Source organism: Aspergillus multicolor, assembly GCF_047715735.1.
Source record: "Aspergillus multicolor strain CBS 133.54 unplaced genomic scaffold BDW74scaffold_38, whole genome shotgun sequence".
NCBI lineage: Eukaryota > Fungi > Ascomycota > Eurotiomycetes > Eurotiales > Aspergillaceae > Aspergillus > Aspergillus multicolor.
The window spans coordinates 98,751-117,528 of NW_027395989.1; the positions used below are offsets into that span (position 1 = coordinate 98,751).

An 18,778-nucleotide genomic window follows, 5' to 3' on the forward strand; every position below is an offset into this window, starting at 1 on the left:
AGCCGTTATCACGTGCTCCCCTCCCCCTCCCCCTCTGTACCTTCCTTCTCCTTCATCCCGTACTTGACCTTCAAATGATCCACCGCCGCTCTCGTCAATCCCCCAACGGTCTTCGCCTTAGCAATCTGCACCAGCGTAATCTCCAGTCCGAGATTCCGTCTCGCCCATCCCCGAATCTCAATCGCCATCAGAGAGTCAATCGCAATGTTCGCAATCTCGTCCTCGTCCATGTTCTCCGCCTGCGGCATCCGCTGTGTTACCTGCGCCCCGATCTCGCGGCGCACGATATCCTCAGACTCCGGGTCGTCAAGCAGCGACGGATTCTGCTCAATGCGACGCAGTAGGAGGCGGAGCTCGTTGCTACTCCCTTGGCCGGTAGGTTCGGTGCTCTTCAACTCGAGATTCGCGTACAGAGCAAACCGAGCGTCACGAACCCAGTACGGACGGACCGAGGGGTTCGAGAGCGACTTTGTGTTCGAGAGACCGATTATGCAGGATGTCGACATCAATTTGTCCTGCGGAGGAGGCGCCGCGCACTCTGACAATGCCAGCTTCAACCCGTCGATCAGCTGTTGCTCGCTTGGAAAGGTGACGGCCGCCGCCTGCGCACGCTGCATCGCTTCGGAATTGGCGGCCATCATGCCGACTTCTTCAATGGCGCCGAGGTCAAGGACTGCCGCTGGGAGCCCGAGATTTCGTCGGTACTGGGTGAACGAGTCGAGGAAGGTATTCGCTGCGGCGTAGTTGGATTGTCCTGGATTTCCGCAGATGCCGGAGACGGAGCTGACGGTTATGAAGAAGTCGAGGTTTGTATTTTTGGTAGGGGAAAAGGTTGCATCGTGCAGGTTCCATGTCCCTTGCACTTTTGGCGCCGTGCAGGTTTTCCAGTTGGAGTATGTCATTCTCTCGAAGAGGGCGTCCTGACTCCGGAGTTAGTCTAAGTCGTTGATGATAGGAGATTGGGGAGCGTACCTGAAGAACACCTGCCATCTGCGCTATGCCGGCGAGAGGTCGAGGACACTTTTCTATGGCGTTCTCTACATCTGCAGCGACTGTCACGTCACCAGGGACACAGAGGACCTCGCAACCTTGCTCCTCGAGCTCGTGGATAAATGTCTGGTCTTTCTCCGAGGCACAAACAGACCGTGAGAGGTACACCAAACAGCGAGCTCCTCTCTCCACCATCCACGTTGACACTGAACGACCGAGACCGCCCAACCCTCCGACAAGTAGGTATGAAGCGTCCGACCGGAAGGAGAACGGGGACTGACCGGGAGAAACAGAAAGACTGTTGGGGTCATCAGGCATCTTGATCAAAATCTTGCCCATATGAACCCCTTGCTGCATGTACCGGAATGCATCAACGACTTCCGCAGCCTCATACACCTTCACCGGACGAATAGGAACGAGCTCATTTTTCTCACTGAGCGTCTCGAACTGCTCGTGCATCCTATCCCACTTCAACATTAAAAGAATTCACAGGTCAGGGGATGGATACGCACGTCTCATAGGTGGGAACCGCCTCCCTGCCAAACTGCGTGAGATCAAAGCCCATATACGACCTGTTCCGAATGAACGGCCCCATATTGAGCTGACCGCCGCTCAGGAAATCGCGCTTCCCAAGCTCGATCATTCGTCCGAATGAGGCGAGGCAGTCCCACGATGCATGCAGGAGAGCGCCGGTTAGAGAATTCAGCACGACGTCCACGCCGCGGCCGTTTGTTTCACGCAGCACGTCGTGCAAGAAGTCTGTGCTGCGCGAGTTGAAGATACGCTCGCGTGAGATGCCGAAGCGGTCGATTAGGTATTGGACTTTCTCTTCGCTGCCGACGGTTGCATAGATCTGAGGGTAAAACTGGTTAGCTTTGTGGTGTCCTGCACTTAACATGGACGAGAAGAAGGAAGTACCTTGGCGCCGATATACTCAGACACACGAATCGCCGCAAGACCGACGCCTCCGCAGGCTGAGTGGATGAGAACGGACTAGCATACGCCATCAGCACCATTTCTTCCCTAGCCCCATTAAAGATCTTTCCTACCTCTCCTTTCTGCAACCTCGCAAGATGTCCCAGACAATACGCAGCGGTGATATAAACCGACGGCATGGTTGCCGCATCCTGCAGCGAGACGTGATCCGGGATCCGAAGGCAATACCGCGAATGCACCACGAAGCGAGTTCGGAACGTTCCTGTCGTTAGAAGCGCCACTCTATCTCCTACCTTCAGATCTCGGACCGTGCCTGGTGCGACCCTGCGGATAATTCCGCTGCCTTCGAGGCCGAATTCGTTGGGTTCGCCAAAGAGGCCGAGTGATACAAGGATGTCCTATGCAACTGCATGTTAGTTGCCGCGAAATTGAATGAATTAGGTGTGGTGTGGACGGTGGGAGTCAAACCCGGAAATTCAACCCGATATACTGCATGTCGATCTCGACTTCGCCTTCTTGCAACGCTGGATCTTCAAATGATATCCAGCGGAGCGTGTCAATGGACCCCAGGGATTCAATGTCCAGTCGTCGCGAAAGGTCTTTCGAGGCGTCAACGTTCATATGATCCGCTGGAGAAACCCAGTGGCATCGTCCGACTTGGATGATCCCTTGATCCAGCGCGAACTCATACTCGGGGTCTATATACTCAATTGCCCTGGACCACTGGAGCTTCCTGACTACAGAGACCACGGACTTCGCGGCAGCGTCGTCGAAAACATCCGTCTCAAACGTGCTAAAATCCGCCTCCTTCTCGTGCCGCATTGTCCGCGCAAAGCCGAATATCAGCCCGTATCGTGGGTCTTCGCAGCGGAACTGCGACATCTTCGTTACCCACAGAATGGGCTGGTTGAAATCTGATAAGAGAGTCTGCAAGGCTTTAAACCCATCTTCGCATAAGTTGTGCAGGTACGGGCCGTCTAGATCTAGGAGGGAGATGACCAAATACTTGTCTCTGTCATTGTCGCTGACTTCATCACCAGCTTTAGATGGAGTAGGGAGACCACTTTGTAGATTGCTGAGGAGGACTTCATGTCCTTGCTCTTCGAGGGCGGTCTTGAGCATTTTGTTCCAAGGTGAGATGGCGGTAGCCTCTGTTAGTAGGACGATGGTCTTGTTTTCCGGCATTTCAGGGTGGATGCTTGATATTAGACTGAGTGTTGCGTCGTGCTTGCTGACGGCTTTGATCTCGGAGATTCCGGCTGCGTGGAGAGCGCTGTCGAGTTCCGGGTTGAGCTCATGATGAAACTTCTGGTTGGGCCCTTGAGCAAGTCCACAGTCAAGTCCTTTATCTATTCCCGCGAGTCGATCGGGGACATTGAAAGAGGTAAATATAGGCATCTCTACGGGGCCATCTGCTATTCTCCAGCCTGGCAGCAGACCCTACCCTTGTGAGTAATTCTCTTCGTACACGCATTGTTCTGCTAAACTTACCATTACAAAATCAGCAGATAAATGTTCTAAGAAACCTTTAGTACTCCTCGGCAGATGCAGGCAACTTGGAATCGACGGGCCTTACCTTCGCTCAACTCCTGCAGCAGCAATCTCCCGCGCGGCGCCAGCAGCTCGCGAATGTTCTTGAGTGAAACTCCCAACTCTTTGCCACTATCTCGGTGGATCTGTGTTACGCACATCAGCAATTGCTTCGTCTCAATTTTGAGGATAACAGAAACGTACATTAGACGCAATCACCAAATCAAAGCTCCCTTTCTCGAATCCCTGCTCTGCCACGTCCCTCGTGAGATCAAGGTGCTTGAACTCGACATCCTCTTCTGCGAAGGCCTTCTTCGCAGCCTCGATGTTCTCATCAAACGCATCGGTCGAGGTGTACATTGAATACAGCCGAACAGCCTCGGGGGATTTCAAGTGCTTCATGATAAATCTCGTGACGCTCCCAGGTCCACTTCCTATCTCGATTATGCGCATGGCTGGGTTTGAGTGACCTAGGTGGGAGAGAAAGTGGCCCCAGCCGTGATCGTGCGGGGCGTACAGGAATGTGCAGTACTTGTCGATATGGGCTCGAGCTTCGTCAGGGAGCGTTTCTGCAGTCATTAAATCTTCGCAGTTCTCGTATATGTATTGGAGACACGATAAGGGAGCTGGCATTGTTTCAGTATCAGCTTCGCTGGAGGTGTTGGATTGGTATTGCGATAGCAGTGTCCTGATGATGCCCTGACGAGCTTCAGAGTCCATCCCAGTCCATTTCTGTGCTTGCATTTCCAGAACCTCGCCCGCTGTCCCTGTGTGCTGAGAGAGCCGTGCAGCAGTTGAATAAACCCATGCTTTCCATGTCTCAATTCGAGGCAGCACAGGTTCTGCGGTGACACTCTCAAGCTTTGCCGCCGTTTCGAGGATGAACAGGACGCTCAACTCGCGAGACGTCTGCATCACCCGCGCGTACTCTTCGTCTGGATCATTTCGAGGAAGCAGCATCTGAGTATTCAAGAAGTCAATGTCCGGCGCCCACCTAATCTGCGATCCAAGCGGATTAGAAGCCGTATCGCCGTCCCCGGACGCGGGGAAACCCATGACGTCTGACATCGACAGCACCGGCACAGCATCATTCTCATTACCACCCGCATCCCTTGCCATCATAATCGCCTGGCCCGTCAACGTCCCGAAGCCAGTTTCTGCCATTAACGCCTCCAGCGACAATTCGGCTTCCGGGACATCGGGCCGCCGTACATAGATGTGTCCGATCGCGGCAGGAACAATGATCTGAAAGCGCCGTGATAGACCCTGCGCGACCGCCATGGGGAAGGCCTGTAACAGGTGGTCCATTACAGCAGGGTGGATCGGATAGCGACAGCCATCGCTTGGCTTCGGTCGTGGCAAGTCAATTAAGGTCGCTGACGCTCGTCTATCATTTGGATCTGCAGAGAGAGAGGTGAAGCGTCGGAACAGCGGACCATACGCAAAGCCCAGCCTCTCTACGTAGCGGTAGCAGGCCTCTACATCCAGGACTCGAGCATGCCGTTTTATCTTCCGCCCCTTAGGCGGGCGATCGCAGCCCGCGCGGATCTGCCCATGGCAGTGTTTTGTCCAGGCCGTGCCATCATACGAAACAATCGTAAACGCAAACCACTCCGACTCGACCAGGTCTGTAATCTTTACTGGCTTCAGCGTCGTGATGAGCTCGTACTCAGCTGACTCCTTCATGAGCAGCGGGTTTTTGATCAGCATGTTTCTGATGCTATAATCGGTTGCGTCGGTGTTTAGCTGTAATGCCGCTTCGCCGGCCATGCTGATATACCCGGCTCCAGGGAAAATAACGTTTCCCTGCAAAGCGTGCTCGGCGATCCAGGGGACGTCTTCGAGGCGGAGGAGATTTCGCCACGCTGGCTCGAGCTCGGAGGACTCGACGCTTCGAGAGCCGAGCAGCTCGTGATGGAGATGGGACCGAAAGCGCCACTCTCGCGTTAGGCGGCTGTCATGCCAGTAGCGGGTGTTGTGCTGCCAGGGGTATGGTGGTAGGTTTGCGACAGTGTTGCCGGGGCCGTTGATCTGATCAAAACTGGCGGGGATCCCACTGCTATGCGCGAGCCCTGCGGTGACTAGCAGCTGCGTTCGACTGTCTGGATCATTCCTAGTTAACGTCGGGATGTACAAGAGCTCTGCCTTGGTTTGCGCCGCTCGGAAGATCTGCTGCAACGGTCCTGACAGCGCAGAATGAGGTCCGATCTCGATGAAGGCTCGGTTCTTCGATGTCTTCAGGACCTCGCGGATCGCGGGTGAGAATAAAACCGGCGACTCGAGGTTTCTGCGCCAGTATGTAGCATCTAGCTCCGATGGCTCTGTGATGGCGTTGGCTGTGACGCTGGAATATAGCGGCAGCATTGCGTCCTTCCTCTTCTCCGGCTGCTCGATGTGCTCCCGAATGCGTGCCTCGTACTGGGCTCCTATTTCGCTCATGTGGCCTGCTCTGTTAGCTTTGTCTTTCCTGGAGATAGTTGTCACCTACTGGAGTGGTATGCTGTCGCTACTCGCAGCCGCCTGCAGAGGATATCTGGATGATCCCTGGTGATCGCATCGACTGCTTTATCAACTACGACGCTATCTCCGGATAGTGTCACGCTCTGGGGGCTATTTTCGCAAGCAATGACTATCCCGTTTTCGAGATACGGCATCACCTGCTCTCTAGACAAGCCCACAGCTGCCATGGCGCCTTTTCCTTCGACTTGCTTTGCCAGCTTTCCACGATAGTATGCGATTATGATGGCCGCTGTCGCGGTGATAGCACCCGCCGCATACGCAGCCGCAATCTCGCCGCTTGAGTGCCCAACGACGGATGAAGGGGCAATTCCCCATGCAGAGAGCACGTTGATGAGAGCGATCTGAAGAGCCGTGCAAAGTGGCTGTGAGAGTTCCGCTTCGTTTACTCTGCTCTTCGCAGAACGTAATAGTTCATCTACACTCATTAGCGACACTTACTATACGGGACATGCTCTCACCCTCGATCGACCAAGACGGGCCACTTGGGAGACTTCTCAGAGCCTTGTCCAGACTCCGTATATCTGCTCGTGCGGATGGGAAAGTATCTAGTAAGTTCTTTCCCATACCTGCCCACTGAGCGCCTTGGCCAGTAAAGACGAAGGTGACCTCAGGGGCCTTATCGCGACCGGTTTGAAAGCTACCTTCGTCCAGCGGTTCGTTTGGCGGGACGACTATGAACGCGCGGTGCGAGAGATGCTCGCGCCTGGTACCCAGTGTATACGCGAGATCGTGGAGTTTGGACAAGTCGCTATTCGCATAGTCTGCCACGGCTTGGATGCGCTGTCTCAAGGCCTCCGTGCTCCTTGCGGAGACAACAATAAGACGTCCAGTTTCGCATGGAGTAGACACTGGCCGAACACTATCGCCGCAGAAGGAAGACACCGAGTCAAGGATGGCGTGGGCATTCGCACCACCGACGCCGAAGCAGTTGACGCTCACTCGCTGATGCCGGTTCTCGGGCCAAGGCATGACCTCTACAGGTACGTGCAGTTCCCCTTCCTCGAACGGAATCTTGGGGTTCGGGGTCTTGAAAAACACATTTGGCGGGATGGTGTTGTGTTCCAGCGCAAGGACGCCTTTGATCACGCTGCTGATTCCAGATGCACCTTCGCCGTGGCCGACATTTGGTTTTACCTAGACCGTTAGCGTAGAATTCGAATAAGGAGCAGAGACGTACAGCTCCCATAATGACCCCCTTGCCCTCAAACAGCTTCGCCACGACGGACGCTTCCGCCGTGTCGCCCGCGACTGTTCCCGTTCCATGGCACTCGAAGAACCCCGTCTGCGTGATATCCGGGATACCGGCTTTCTCATAAGCCCAACGAACAAGCGCTTCCTGGGAATGAGAACCAGGCGTTGTGATGCTTGGCGTGTGTCCATCGCAGTTTGTTGATGTTGCCCGGATCACCGCGCGGATGGGGTCATTGTCTCGAATGGCGTCCTCTAGCCTCTTTACATACAGCGCATTGACGCCCTCACCGCGACCGTACCCGTCCGCTGCCTCGTCGAACGTGCGACATGTCCCGGTCGGTGACATGACGGTGTTATCAGACATGGTCGCCGTCATCGTTGGCGCAAACATGAGATTCGTTCCTGCTACAACGGCCGAGCAGCAGTCTCCCGAGTACAACGCCTGACACGCCTCATGGAGACCAACCAATGACGCCGAACAGCCAGTTTGAAGAGTCATACTATCGTGCTTGTCAAAAAGGCTTGAGCTGGAAAAACAATTGGTACATACCTTGGCCCCTGAAAATCAAACTCGTACGACAGCCGATTCGCGAGCGCAAACTGGCCCGTCCCCAGAATATGGTACCGATCTGTATGCAGCGGATCCTTGCTCGCAAGATCCAGCCAGTCCTCACCATAAACACCAACGTAGCAGCCGATCCTTTTCTCGCGCCAATCTGTCTCCCCTGCACTCTCAAGACACTCCCAGACGACCTCGTGCAACTGGCGCTGCTGCGGGTCCATGCGGCCGGCCTCATGAGCGGTGATATTGAAGAACTCCGCGTCGAAACAGGCGGGGTCGGACTGGAGGTAGTACCCCCTTCGGGTTTTTACGCAGCGGGACATGCTCTCGCTGTAGAACGAGTCGATGTTATACCGGGTTTCTGGGACTTCGCAGACGCCGTTGCGCTTGTTGATCAGGAAGTCCCAGAGCTCGGAGGGGGATGCCACGCCGCCTGGGAGGCGGAGGGCCATGCCGACTATGGCGATAGGAGGGCATTTTGGTGTTGATGGTGGAGATGGAAGTGGTGGTGCTGTTTCGTTCTCGTTGACATTGCCACCGTTGCCAGTATACAGCGCGCTCTGGTCAGGATTTTCCTCCTCTGGAACGCGCTGGTGGAGGACCGGTGCGCCGCCAGGTCCCTGGGGTCTCTCTCGAGGAGATTGAATGGCGTCGAATGTGACCATTACGCGAGGTGTACGGTCAACGGACTCAAATGCGTAGTAAAACCGAAGGTATAAAGCGAATGACTCCTATACAATGTTTTATAACAAACTTTTTTATTCGGCTCCAGATTGAGTAAGGAAAGTGGGAGGAAGCCGAGTACCCGCTCCAAAAGACAGCACCCACTTTAGCTCTACACACCACTACAATTTCTTGATTACTTTCTACTGCGAGGTATACCCCTCTGTACTACACGGAAATGTAGTCCGATTTTAGGTACGCAGACGAACATGTTCGGGCTCAGCCAGCCACCGTCCTGCAGAATTGTGACGAGTTCGCGCGTTCTGCAGCAGGAATGCATGCAGTGAGGTGACACCCTTAGGCAAGCACATTGTCCTCGAGTTTGCAGCACATTGCACTGCAGTGCCGAGAACAAGGCCGCTGAACAATTCCATTGTCGTTCGCGGGTTCAGCCTTGTCCAGCTTTGGGCGGATGACCTGATTTGCATCCACACCATCAGACCAACATGAAGAGGTGCTCTTTCCAGGAAGAGTTCGTTCTTAGAGTTCGGAACCAAACGACTCCGATTTGTGGCTGCGGCTTTTACTTGGAGGGTAGGTCTTCGCCTGCAACCATTGTGAGATCTGCATGAGGCCTTGCAGTAGCTAGGAGTTTCGCTTGGACACCGCAGCTGAAGTCGACCCCTCCCCATTGGTAGGGTCAAGTTTGACCCCAGCGGATTCACCCGACTTACTCCATACAGCTCTGCGAGACGTGCATGAGAGAGGAGCGTAATTAAAGGGTTCTCCTCAGTCGAGAGGCAATAGAGGCAAGATCTGCATCTCAACATCGGATCTGCTGATGTGATGACTGGGGTGCGAAGATGCATTACGCGGAGTAGCCTACGAACAGCGCAATGTCCAGTCATGACGGAAGAGTTGGGGAAGACAAAATACTTCCATTTGGTAGGCCAGACCTCGGCACCTGGCGCTGCTATATAGCCCCGCGAGAACTCCTCCAGTTGATATTGATCGAAAGCAAATATAAGATTCTATTCCAGTCCAGCCTCATTACCACAAGTTTCACTCACCATGAAGTTCCCAATTGCCCTGACCCTCCTCTTCACTCTTCCTTCTTTTCTGCTCGCGCAGTCAGTCGATGACGCTCTCGCCCAATTCCGCGTGCTAAACGACCGCATCGACGCCGTGCAAAGCTCCATCGACGGCTACAGCGGTGGTATAAGCGGCGTCGTGCTCGCCCTTCCCGTCGCGAACTCCATCTACAGCGCTCACACCGCCGCAACCACGGCCCGCACGTCCCTCAGCGCCCTAGACTCGCTCTCTCCAGAAGACAGCCAGCGCGCGCTGGACGCGTACAACGAGGTCCATCCACGACTGATTCAGGCGCTGAATGCAGGGAAGGATAAGGTGCGCACATTCCCCCTACTCCTCCCCTCATCATCCTTGAACAAGTTCTCTTGATGGAAACTAATGAAATGGTCGCGCAGGCCCCCGTCTTCAAAACCGTCGGCGTCGGGTACGTCGCGCAAGGGATGATCAGCAACCTGTACAACGAGAAGAACCGTTTCGAGGCGGCGATCCGGGATAAGATGTATCCGGGGTACTTTCAGAATGACCTTGCTGAGGCGGTTGAGGCGGCGTTTCAGGATACGTTGGCGCAGTTTTCTTAGCTTTGTTGGCCGGGTTGTTTGGGGGGCTCGGTGCGTAGTGCGGTGCGATGGGAGTGCAAAACTTCGTATGAGTTTTAGTGGTATTCATTGCTATGAAATATGACTTTATCTAACTAATTACTGTAGTAAAAGCGCTTTTGTAGGGTAATCTTGAGTTCGCGGGTCCAGATAGAACTAGATACAGCGGCCATGTTTGATTAGTCCATCTGTCGTGTTAGCACTCTCATGTACGTAGAATGACGAACATGGCTAATTGGCCCCGTGGCTCTTCCTTGTATGCAGGCAAGCCAGAGGTGTAGTTGACGGGGTAAGGGGTAGATCATGAGGTCTAACGCCTTCAGCTCGAGAACCCCAGAATTGCCGGGTAGACTGGTCTGCCCCTCCTTCAGCCTCCCTGTCGAGGAACAGTCAGGTGGTCTTCGGGTCGGGTTTAGAATCGAACTGCCGTGGCTCCGTGGGGTTGCATCGCGTCTTGCGAAAGTATGGGCCTGGAACTGTATGCAATAGAGGCTTTCAGCCTAGCTATGGGGTAAAAGGCTAGTTGGAATGTTGGCCGCGGAGATAGCATGGGGTCAAGGACATGGTACTATGATAGGCAGCAGCAGCAAACAATGGAGCGGACATCCAAATTCCAGCACGGTCTTGGGTAGAAGTCGGCAGGGCAGGCAGGCAACTCGTATACGGATATGACCCGTTCGATTCCCTTGACTGAGAGGGGTTCTTCATGCAGGTAAGGTGTGCCTGATCCTGCCTGACTGCATGCAGCCTCGTCCAATAAGGGCCTGCATCAAACGTCCTCAGAATTGAGTGCCGGCCAGCCAGCCACACCAGGCACTTGGTGCAGGCAACTGGGCATATTTCCGGCTGTACAGCAGCTGCGGGTCGGGACTTGACCGTCGTGGTCATGCCATGGCATTGGGGTCATGCGGGTATTTTATTATCAGAGTACGTGGTATAAAGTCTCCAGAGGGAGGTATAATTGCTTTTTCTGGAGGAAGACGGGAGTTCTTCAGCACAAGACAGCAAGCCTCGTCTAGACCTTGTAGGATCATGAACCCAAATCATAATCGTTGATCCTATTCTCACCCTCGTCCTCATTCTCGTCCTCTGCATACCTCCCCTCATCAACCCCTTGCAAAGCCATCCACTCCCCCACCATTCCCCGATAATCAGCAGGACAATACGCCTCTGTCAGTTCCCTCCACCACCCTCTTACACCCCTACCCTTCCTCCTCGTCTCGACCCCGAGATCCGCAAGTAGCCCATCCACATATGGCAGATTATCAAACACCAAGTCCTGATGGTGCCCTGCTAACCCACCCGTCTCGCGAGGCCTTCGGACTTCTCCGTACGCTCTGTCTAGGATTGCCCTGTTTTGGATTGCCTTGTACATGTCCAGGTTAGAATTCCTGATGTCTTCGTTCTCATGACCAAAATGCAGAGAGGGAATCTTGTCAACAAAGAGCGCTGTTATCCACAATGCCTGCGCTTGTGCAACGAGGACGGCGTGGATGGAGACGGACATGCCGATGAAGGCGAGGTTCTTGCGTTTAATGAAGCACTGCTGCACAGGCAGGATGTCGCGGTAGAGTAAAGGAAAGCTGGGACTACCCTCCTTTTCGCGCGAGACGGTTTGTCCCTGGTATGCAGGTGCATTCGGTGTCCGTCTAGCCAGGGTCTTCAGATATGGAGCACTCTCATAAACCGCTTCGAGGGCCTCTTTCCTATTCTTTTGTTGCTTTGCATACGCATGTGCACTCTGCCTCTCGGCCTCTAACTGCACGGGAATATCACACCTCCACCCCGTACAGAGCACCAACGCATCTGCATTTAGCCTCTCCTCTTCCCCATTAGCATCTCTCAAATACACCCTCCCCTCACTCAATTCCTCCACATCCGCAATATGGACACGGATTCTCCCCTCCCGGACAAGGTCAAACCAGCTCGTCTCATAGTTATGGATGCTCAGCGAGTTGCCCATCCAGAAGGGCGTCGTCCAGGGCTCTAGCTTTTTCAGCTCTGGGTGAGTGCTGTAGCCATTCAGCCTCCTGATTATACGGTCAAGGTATGTCCAGAAGCGACGAGTTATCCATTGACCGAGATTGCTGTGGTGGAGGACTCTCTTTACCCATGATAATGGCTCGCTAGGGCTTGGTATCAACGGAGCAGGATCGAACGGCGTAAACAATCTCATAAGTGATAACTTCGCAAGCGAGATATTGAACGGACCAAACGAGAACTGCCTTGGCCAGAGATAACTTGGTCCACCTCCAGAGGGGCGAATGACCATATCGACCTGTGAACCTGCCTTCGCAGCGGTGTAGCACACGTCCCAGGCGGATTTATTCCCGCCGACAACGACAACGCGCTTACAGTCTGACAATGCCTGGGCCTGTTCTCTGAGTTGCTTTGAGTGCAGTATCAGCCCGGTAAATGTATCAGAACCGGGGAGATGCGGGATATAGGGCTTCGACGTGAGACCCGTAGCAATGACCAACTCTTCCGCGTATATCATCTCGACTCGTCCTAGATCTGACTCAACATCCTTAATCCTGACCATCCACACCCTCTTCTCATTTTGTTCTGCATCAACAACCCTCGTCCTAAGCCTAACCCTCTCCACAAGCCCAAAATGCTCCGCAACATCACAGAAATACTTATGAACTACCTCGCCAGGAATATGTCCCTTTCCTTCAACACCATATTTCTCCGGAATCATCGGGAAGTCACTGAGTTCATACGACCCAAAGACATTATTCGTCTTGAGGCCCGGGTAGAGGCGTTCGCGCGCCCAGGTCCCGCCGATTGAGGATGACTCGTCGATGAGCAGCAGTTTTGCAGAGGGGTTGGCTTCGAGATACGTTTTTGCCATTATTAGGCCGTGAAGGCCTGTATTATATTAGTATGTATGTGATATGTTAGGTGTGAGAAACCTAATGCTGTTGTTGGTGGACGTACCTGCGCCGACGATGAGGAGGTCCAGCGGATTGTCAGCCATCGCAGATAATATTGCTGACAAGAAACACTCAGCAGAATGTCCTCTTGTTATAACAAAGTCCAGCAAGGGACTCGTCTCACTGCATCACATATCCCCTATCCAGGGCTCTGATTGGTGCCAGCTCAGCCTCGGGTATCCCGCATTCAAGCTGGAGCTTCTCCGCATCCCCAGATAAGCCCAGCTCCATCTAATTCACAATCCATTCATCCTTCACCATTTATCAAATTCACCGTTCAGAAACAAGTATCAAAATGACCACCGAGCCACTTCACCCAAATGCTGAAAAGCTCATCTCTACAGCCGAAGAGTTCCTATCTGAAGTCGCTGACTTGTAACCCTCCCCCCTTCACCTACCTTTCCCCTCCACTAACAAAACGCAGAACGCCGGGAACAATACTAGAGAACCACCTAAATACCACCTATGGCCCCGGAAACAAATACTACGACACCTTTCGCAGCCTCATCTTACAAGCCCTCTCAAACGCCGAACCCTGGGTCGCGACAGACCCCCTGGACGGGCCCAAATACCGACGCAGCCGACTCGTCGCGCCGAGCGAACGAACACGCTATTTCAGTATTACGACGGTGTACATGGAGTCTGTTTCCGAATACAGAGGACAGTACCACCTACATCCGTACGGGGAGATCAACTGCGTTATCCCGGTGACTGAGGGGGCGGAGTTAAAGGGGATGAACGGGTGGCAGGGGGCTGGATGGACGGCGCCAGCTGCAGGGACGCATCATTATCCTGAAGTTAGAGGAGGTGCGCTGGTTGCGTTGTTCTTTTTGCCGGCGGGACGGATTTCGTATGCTGCGAGTCCGGAGATGGAGCAGCCGGGTTATGTCTAAGCGTGCGAAACAAAGTATGGCATAGTCAGTTAAGATTGTCAGCTGTCTATTCTCATCTAAAGTAGATATCCAACAATATGCATGTGATGATTAACATCGTGGTATTATTTCCATTAGCCCCGCGTACCCGCCCGCCCAGATATGCGAATGAGATGTATGTACAGGTGGTATCATAAGTAATCGAGAAGAGGCCGCTGCGCCAGGCACCAGCCGTTTTTATCATATCCGAGCGTAGAGTCGTGCTGCCAAAATGATCAAACAAAATTCAAAAAACATGTCCATGTGGAGGGGGCTTCACGGCTGCGTGTACGGCGTGAACCAGCCTCCTTTCTCCCACTGTCCGGGTTGATATACAGCGCCGTTACGCGCCCGCTCCTCGTGGATCCCAGCGAGGAGCGTGTTGAGTCGGCTGAAGTTGATGGGTTTCATAATCCACCCGTCAAAGCCGATCTCCATGTACATCTGAGCGTCTTTCTCGAGCAGGGATGCGGAGACGGCGAAGATGGGGATGTGATGGTCCGGAGTCTCATCCCGACTCTCGAACTGACGAATGCGTTTGGTTGATTCCATACCATCGAGGATTGGCATCTAGAACTATGAGTGTATGTCCAAAGCACAAAATAAAGACAACTTACTTGGATATCCATCAAGACGACGTCCCAGTGCGTCGGTTCCTCCGCATACGTATTCGCGCACTCCTCTCCATTGACTGTAAGCCGAACGGTGTGTCCAAGCTTGCCCAGTCGTTTCTGCAAGATTTTCGCGTTGATCGGGTCGTCCTCGGCCACCAGCACATGCAAATGTCGAGGTTCTGGTCCACTCGCATTCGAGTTGGGATTAGATGTAGATCGGTCTGTAGGCTGCGATGCCGTTGATTCCGAAGGCTGGCGCGTTGACACTGTTAAATCGATCGATTTTTTCGGTTGATCTTGACCTTCGGCGTCAGCAACTGCTTGTTCACCACCATCAGCATCGCCGGAGGGCATTTGTGGCGCCTCGCGCTCAACATTGGGCGTCTCAGGTTGTGATGTTGGAGGAAGGTCTCGACGGCTGGTGCTATCCTGACTATTGCGCTTAGTACCAGAGGTACTGTCGATAAGAATCATATCCTCTCTTGTCGGGAACGCAGTCACGGAGTCTCTAGTCGTGACAGGAAGGTGCTCCATAGTCGGACTCTTTGGCTGAGTACCTTCGGGTATCGGAAATTGCAGCGAGATCTGGAAGCGGCTGCCTTTGCCTTCTTCAGACCTGACTGTAAGTTGACCTTGCATGTTGCGCACAATTCGTGCGACCAGCGCCAGCCCAAGTCCCAAAACAGCCTTCTCCGAGACTTCGCTGTGATTCTGGGAGCCGTCCTCATCCGCATGATCGCCATAGTAATGGGAATCGTCTTCTCCCGACACCTGCTCGAGCTCGCGGAACAGCAGCTCCAGCGTCTTTGGTGAAATACCTCGCCCAGTGTCCAGAACCGCAATCTTCACAGTCACCTTGTCCGGGTCGCCTTCGCCGGGAGCGTGCCACGCTTCGACAGTCACTCCGCCAGTAGAAGTATGTTGAATCGCGTTCGAGATGAGGTTACTGATTGATTGGCGAACGCGGCGCTGGTCTCCAATCACGGTATGCGGTACTCCAGGCTGTGACAGAACGGTGAAGTTCAATCCTTTGCGCTTGGCTTCGCTATCGAACATGTTTGTGGCTTCGTTGAACGTGGTCGGCAAGTCAAATGGCTCGTCCTTGATAAGACTCTGACCCTTCTCGACATTGGTGAGGTCGAGAAGATCATTGATGACGTAGATCAAGGACTTGGATGCAGAGTAGGACTTGCTCAGGTGATCTCGAGTCTCACCGTCGAGCGCACCCTCGAGGGCGATCTCGAGATAGTTGACAATGGCGTTCAGCGGCGTACGTACTTCATGAGCAGAGTTCGCCAGAAGCAGTTTGGTGAGACTAGAGCTCTCCAAGGCGGCCTCTTGCTGCCGCCAGACCTTGATGAACTTGCCATAAACAAGGCAAAGCACGGCAGCTGTATCGACTTCAGACTCGGTCCAGTCACGGCATCGATCCAAGACCATCTCGCTCCAGGTCTGGAAGCTTTTTCGGGGTTCGAGATGGCCCGCTGTAAACTTGGCCTGGTGTGGATTACCGCCCCATTTGACCTCGGTCAACTGCCCACGTCGGAAGAAGACAATGAAGTCTAGGCCGTCGGTCGACAGTGGTACGTATAGCAAGCCTGAGATATCCTTAAAACCCGGCGGATAATTGAGGTCCCGAAAATCCTTGACGACATGGTTGGACGTCAAAACTGAGTTGTACTTCCGAACCTTGAGGTATTCCAGCAGAGCCAGCATTTCCTGAGACTGGGGCGACTTTGCCAGAATCTTGATCTCGCCGCGGATGCAGAGTGCGCCGTAATCGGCATCCACTAGTCGGAGTAGATCGTCTGATGACGCAACGATGTAACCGGAGGGGTTCGCGTCGGTAGGAACTGTGTTGATGAGCTTGCGAGCCTGAAGTCGGGAAGCGTACGATAAGCGCTCTATGTTTCTGGAAACGGTGTCACCGATCAAGCGACACATCTTTCGAACGGGGAAAGACACCCTCATGCCTCTCGCTCCGTATCCGTGACAGGATATGAGGCCCCAGAGATCGTTCGCGCTATTGATGCTGATTGACATGGAAGATCGAACTTCCATGTTGGCGAGGTATTTGATGTGAATGGGAGACATCGCCCGGAGGTAGCCATGGGTCATGTCCAAGGGTGTTTCGAGATCCTCAAGCGACCGACACACAAGTCGGGCGGTGACATGGTCCCGGTCATAAAGCAGACGAACTTTATTGATCCGATACAGGTCGCGAGCTTGTTTGGGGATATCCGCGGCTGGAAAGTGCAGACCTTTGAACAAATCAATACTCATTGTGGGGTTGACCAATTCCGAGACGACTTTGCCGTTAAACTCCGAGTCAAACTGGTATATGAGGATGCGGTGAAACCCGGTGAGCTCCTTGACAATACCCGACGTAGTGTCCAGCAGCGTCTCCATAGAATCCGCGCGGGCCAACTGCTCCTGTATTTGGCTGACGATGCTAAAGACTTCCATGGCGGCTGCCTCGCCTTTTCGCCGGCGGGCCCGACGGAGTATGCGTAGCGGCTGGTTGATGGTCATCGTACTGCCCGCCATCTGTTCTATCGTAGGCAGTATGTCAAGAGTGTTGGAGGGGGCGGCGGGAGAAATCTGGCCCGACATCGTCAGAGGATTGACCGAATCATCCTCCAGCTCAAACTCGCAGACGACCAGGCCGTCGAGCGCAGGGCTCGTGTGCATGGCGCACCACACCCTGGTTGTACTGCCGTCCGGCTGGTTCACGGTCAGGATGAACACCTCCGGTCCATCCACCGACGGATCATAACCATCGTCCTTGACAAAATCGACATGGTCGAGAAAGTTATCCGCTTGCTCGTCCGGGAAAATATCGCAAAATGTAGGGAGGGAGAACAGTTCGTTTGGAGAGTAGCCTAGAATGTCTTGTGAGTTTTCGCTAACGATGTGGACCACCATCTGCTCGTCCGGCTCTTCTCGTACGGCAACCAAGACACCGAAACTCTGAATGGCGCCGGGTATATGAATCGGCTCGTCTTCGCAGGCTTTAAAGGAGTCGACTGTTCTCCCCGTGATCACGGCATGGCCATCGTCGGTCACCACATGTCGGAAACGAGAGGTCATCAGCTCATAAGGTTCTTGGCTGTGAGGGTGCTCGCCGTCCGAGCTGGGAGTAAAGATGGTGTTATCATCGCCCTTCTGAAACCCTGCAGTGTTGGAGCGTGGTCTGCTGGAGGACGAGTCTGACATCCGTTGAGACGAGGCAGGTTCGGAACTCTCCGGTGTCCACCCCGTACCTCCGCTGGTGTCCGTCGAGGCTGCCCTGCTATCCGACCGCAAACGAGTCCATGTATGGTCATCGATAATCGAAAACTGGCGGGCGCCACCGGTCGGAGAAAGGGGAGACTTGACGACGTTGGAGGGAGGTTCGGAGGAGGAAGGGCCAAGCGAGACCAGCGAACGGATAGGATAGACTCGATCAGAGACACCGATCGATTTGTCGTGCGATGGAGCGGAAGCTGCTCCTTGGTCTGGTGCTGCTTGTGAGGTATCGGTGTCGGGGACGGGGGTAGGGGTTTCATCGTGAGAAGGGTCCCCTGGCGGAAGGGGGTGGTCGGACATCCTCGATGGGGAAGAGCAAGGATGCGCTCAGTAAGCTCGGTGCATTAGGTTCGATCTGGAGGTAGCAAATCCCGGGGGAGGTGATGCGAGGAAAGCCTGGCAAGGTGAGGGAGCAGGCCAAGTGCGGGCGAGTTCAAGGAACGCTGCGGGGCTGGAGGCCGACGGAGTAAAATCACAGGCGAGTCAAGCCACAGAGGGCATAGGCGAGATCGAAAAGAAAATCAGCAGGAGATAGCATTTCCGAACCGTCGAGGACAGAGCGAAACTGACATCCAGAAGAGTGGAATCCGAGGGGCGCTCGTCCTGCCTGACTGCCTTGGAAGAGGTGAGTCACATGATCTTCGGTGCTGTCATCCACCAGTAGACGAGCTCCTTGCAGCTTCTTCCAAGGCACAACTGTGGCACTGCCAATGACTATCGCCCAAACGCGATATGGACCCAGACGATCCCACTCGATCGAGATGCTAAATTTTGACTCCGCGGATTCGTGAATCGAGAAGTGTGAGATCGCAAAATGGGCGCTTGACGCCCGGAGAAAAGATCGAGATTTGTGCAGGTCGGAGTCGAGACTTTTTTGTTTGTCTACGTCATCGGGGTGCTTACTCGAAGCCACTGAAAGCCACAAGAGGCTGTGCGGTCGTCCATGTGA

General features: G+C 54.0%; 4 protein-coding genes across 4 annotated transcripts; 1 reads left to right on the forward strand and 3 right to left on the reverse strand.

Moving 5' to 3' along the window:
• Positions 1-8: 8 nt before the first annotated feature.
• Positions 9-8,394, reverse strand: BDW74DRAFT_182748 (uncharacterized protein; the record flags this gene model as incomplete). Its single annotated transcript, XM_073730334.1, has 13 exons — positions 9-920; positions 973-1,450; positions 1,503-1,843; positions 1,909-1,983; positions 2,040-2,324; positions 2,395-3,366; positions 3,418-3,443; positions 3,503-3,602; positions 3,661-5,900; positions 5,945-6,391; positions 6,435-7,110; positions 7,154-7,667; positions 7,718-8,394. 13 exons carry the CDS (start codon positions 8,392-8,394, stop codon positions 9-11), a joined length of 7,743 nt encoding a protein of 2,580 aa, XP_073579145.1.
• Positions 8,395-11,002: 2,608 nt separating this feature from the next.
• Positions 11,003-13,060, reverse strand: BDW74DRAFT_188270 (flavin-containing monooxygenase; the record flags this gene model as incomplete). Its single annotated transcript, XM_073731674.1, has 3 exons — positions 11,003-11,069; positions 11,178-12,951; positions 13,021-13,060. The coding sequence occupies 3 exons, from the start codon at positions 13,058-13,060 to the stop codon at positions 11,003-11,005; spliced, it is 1,881 nt and encodes a 626-aa protein (XP_073579146.1).
• Positions 13,061-13,311: 251 nt separating this feature from the next.
• BDW74DRAFT_182751 (DUF4863 family protein) lies at positions 13,312-13,909 on the forward strand (the record flags this gene model as incomplete). The annotated part of the gene is made up of 2 exons (XM_073730335.1): positions 13,312-13,391; positions 13,441-13,909. 2 exons carry the CDS (start codon positions 13,312-13,314, stop codon positions 13,907-13,909), a joined length of 549 nt encoding a protein of 182 aa, XP_073579147.1.
• Positions 13,910-13,955: 46 nt separating this feature from the next.
• On the reverse strand, positions 13,956-18,595 carry fphA (putative sensor histidine kinase/response regulator). Its single transcript, XM_073725857.1, has 2 exons — positions 14,545-18,595; positions 13,956-14,497 (listed from the first exon to the last, which is right to left on the reverse strand). The coding sequence occupies exons 1-2, from the start codon at positions 18,127-18,129 to the stop codon at positions 14,204-14,206; spliced, it is 3,879 nt and encodes a 1,292-aa protein (XP_073579148.1). The 5' UTR covers positions 18,130-18,595; the 3' UTR covers positions 13,956-14,203.
• Positions 18,596-18,778: the final 183 nt, after the last annotated feature.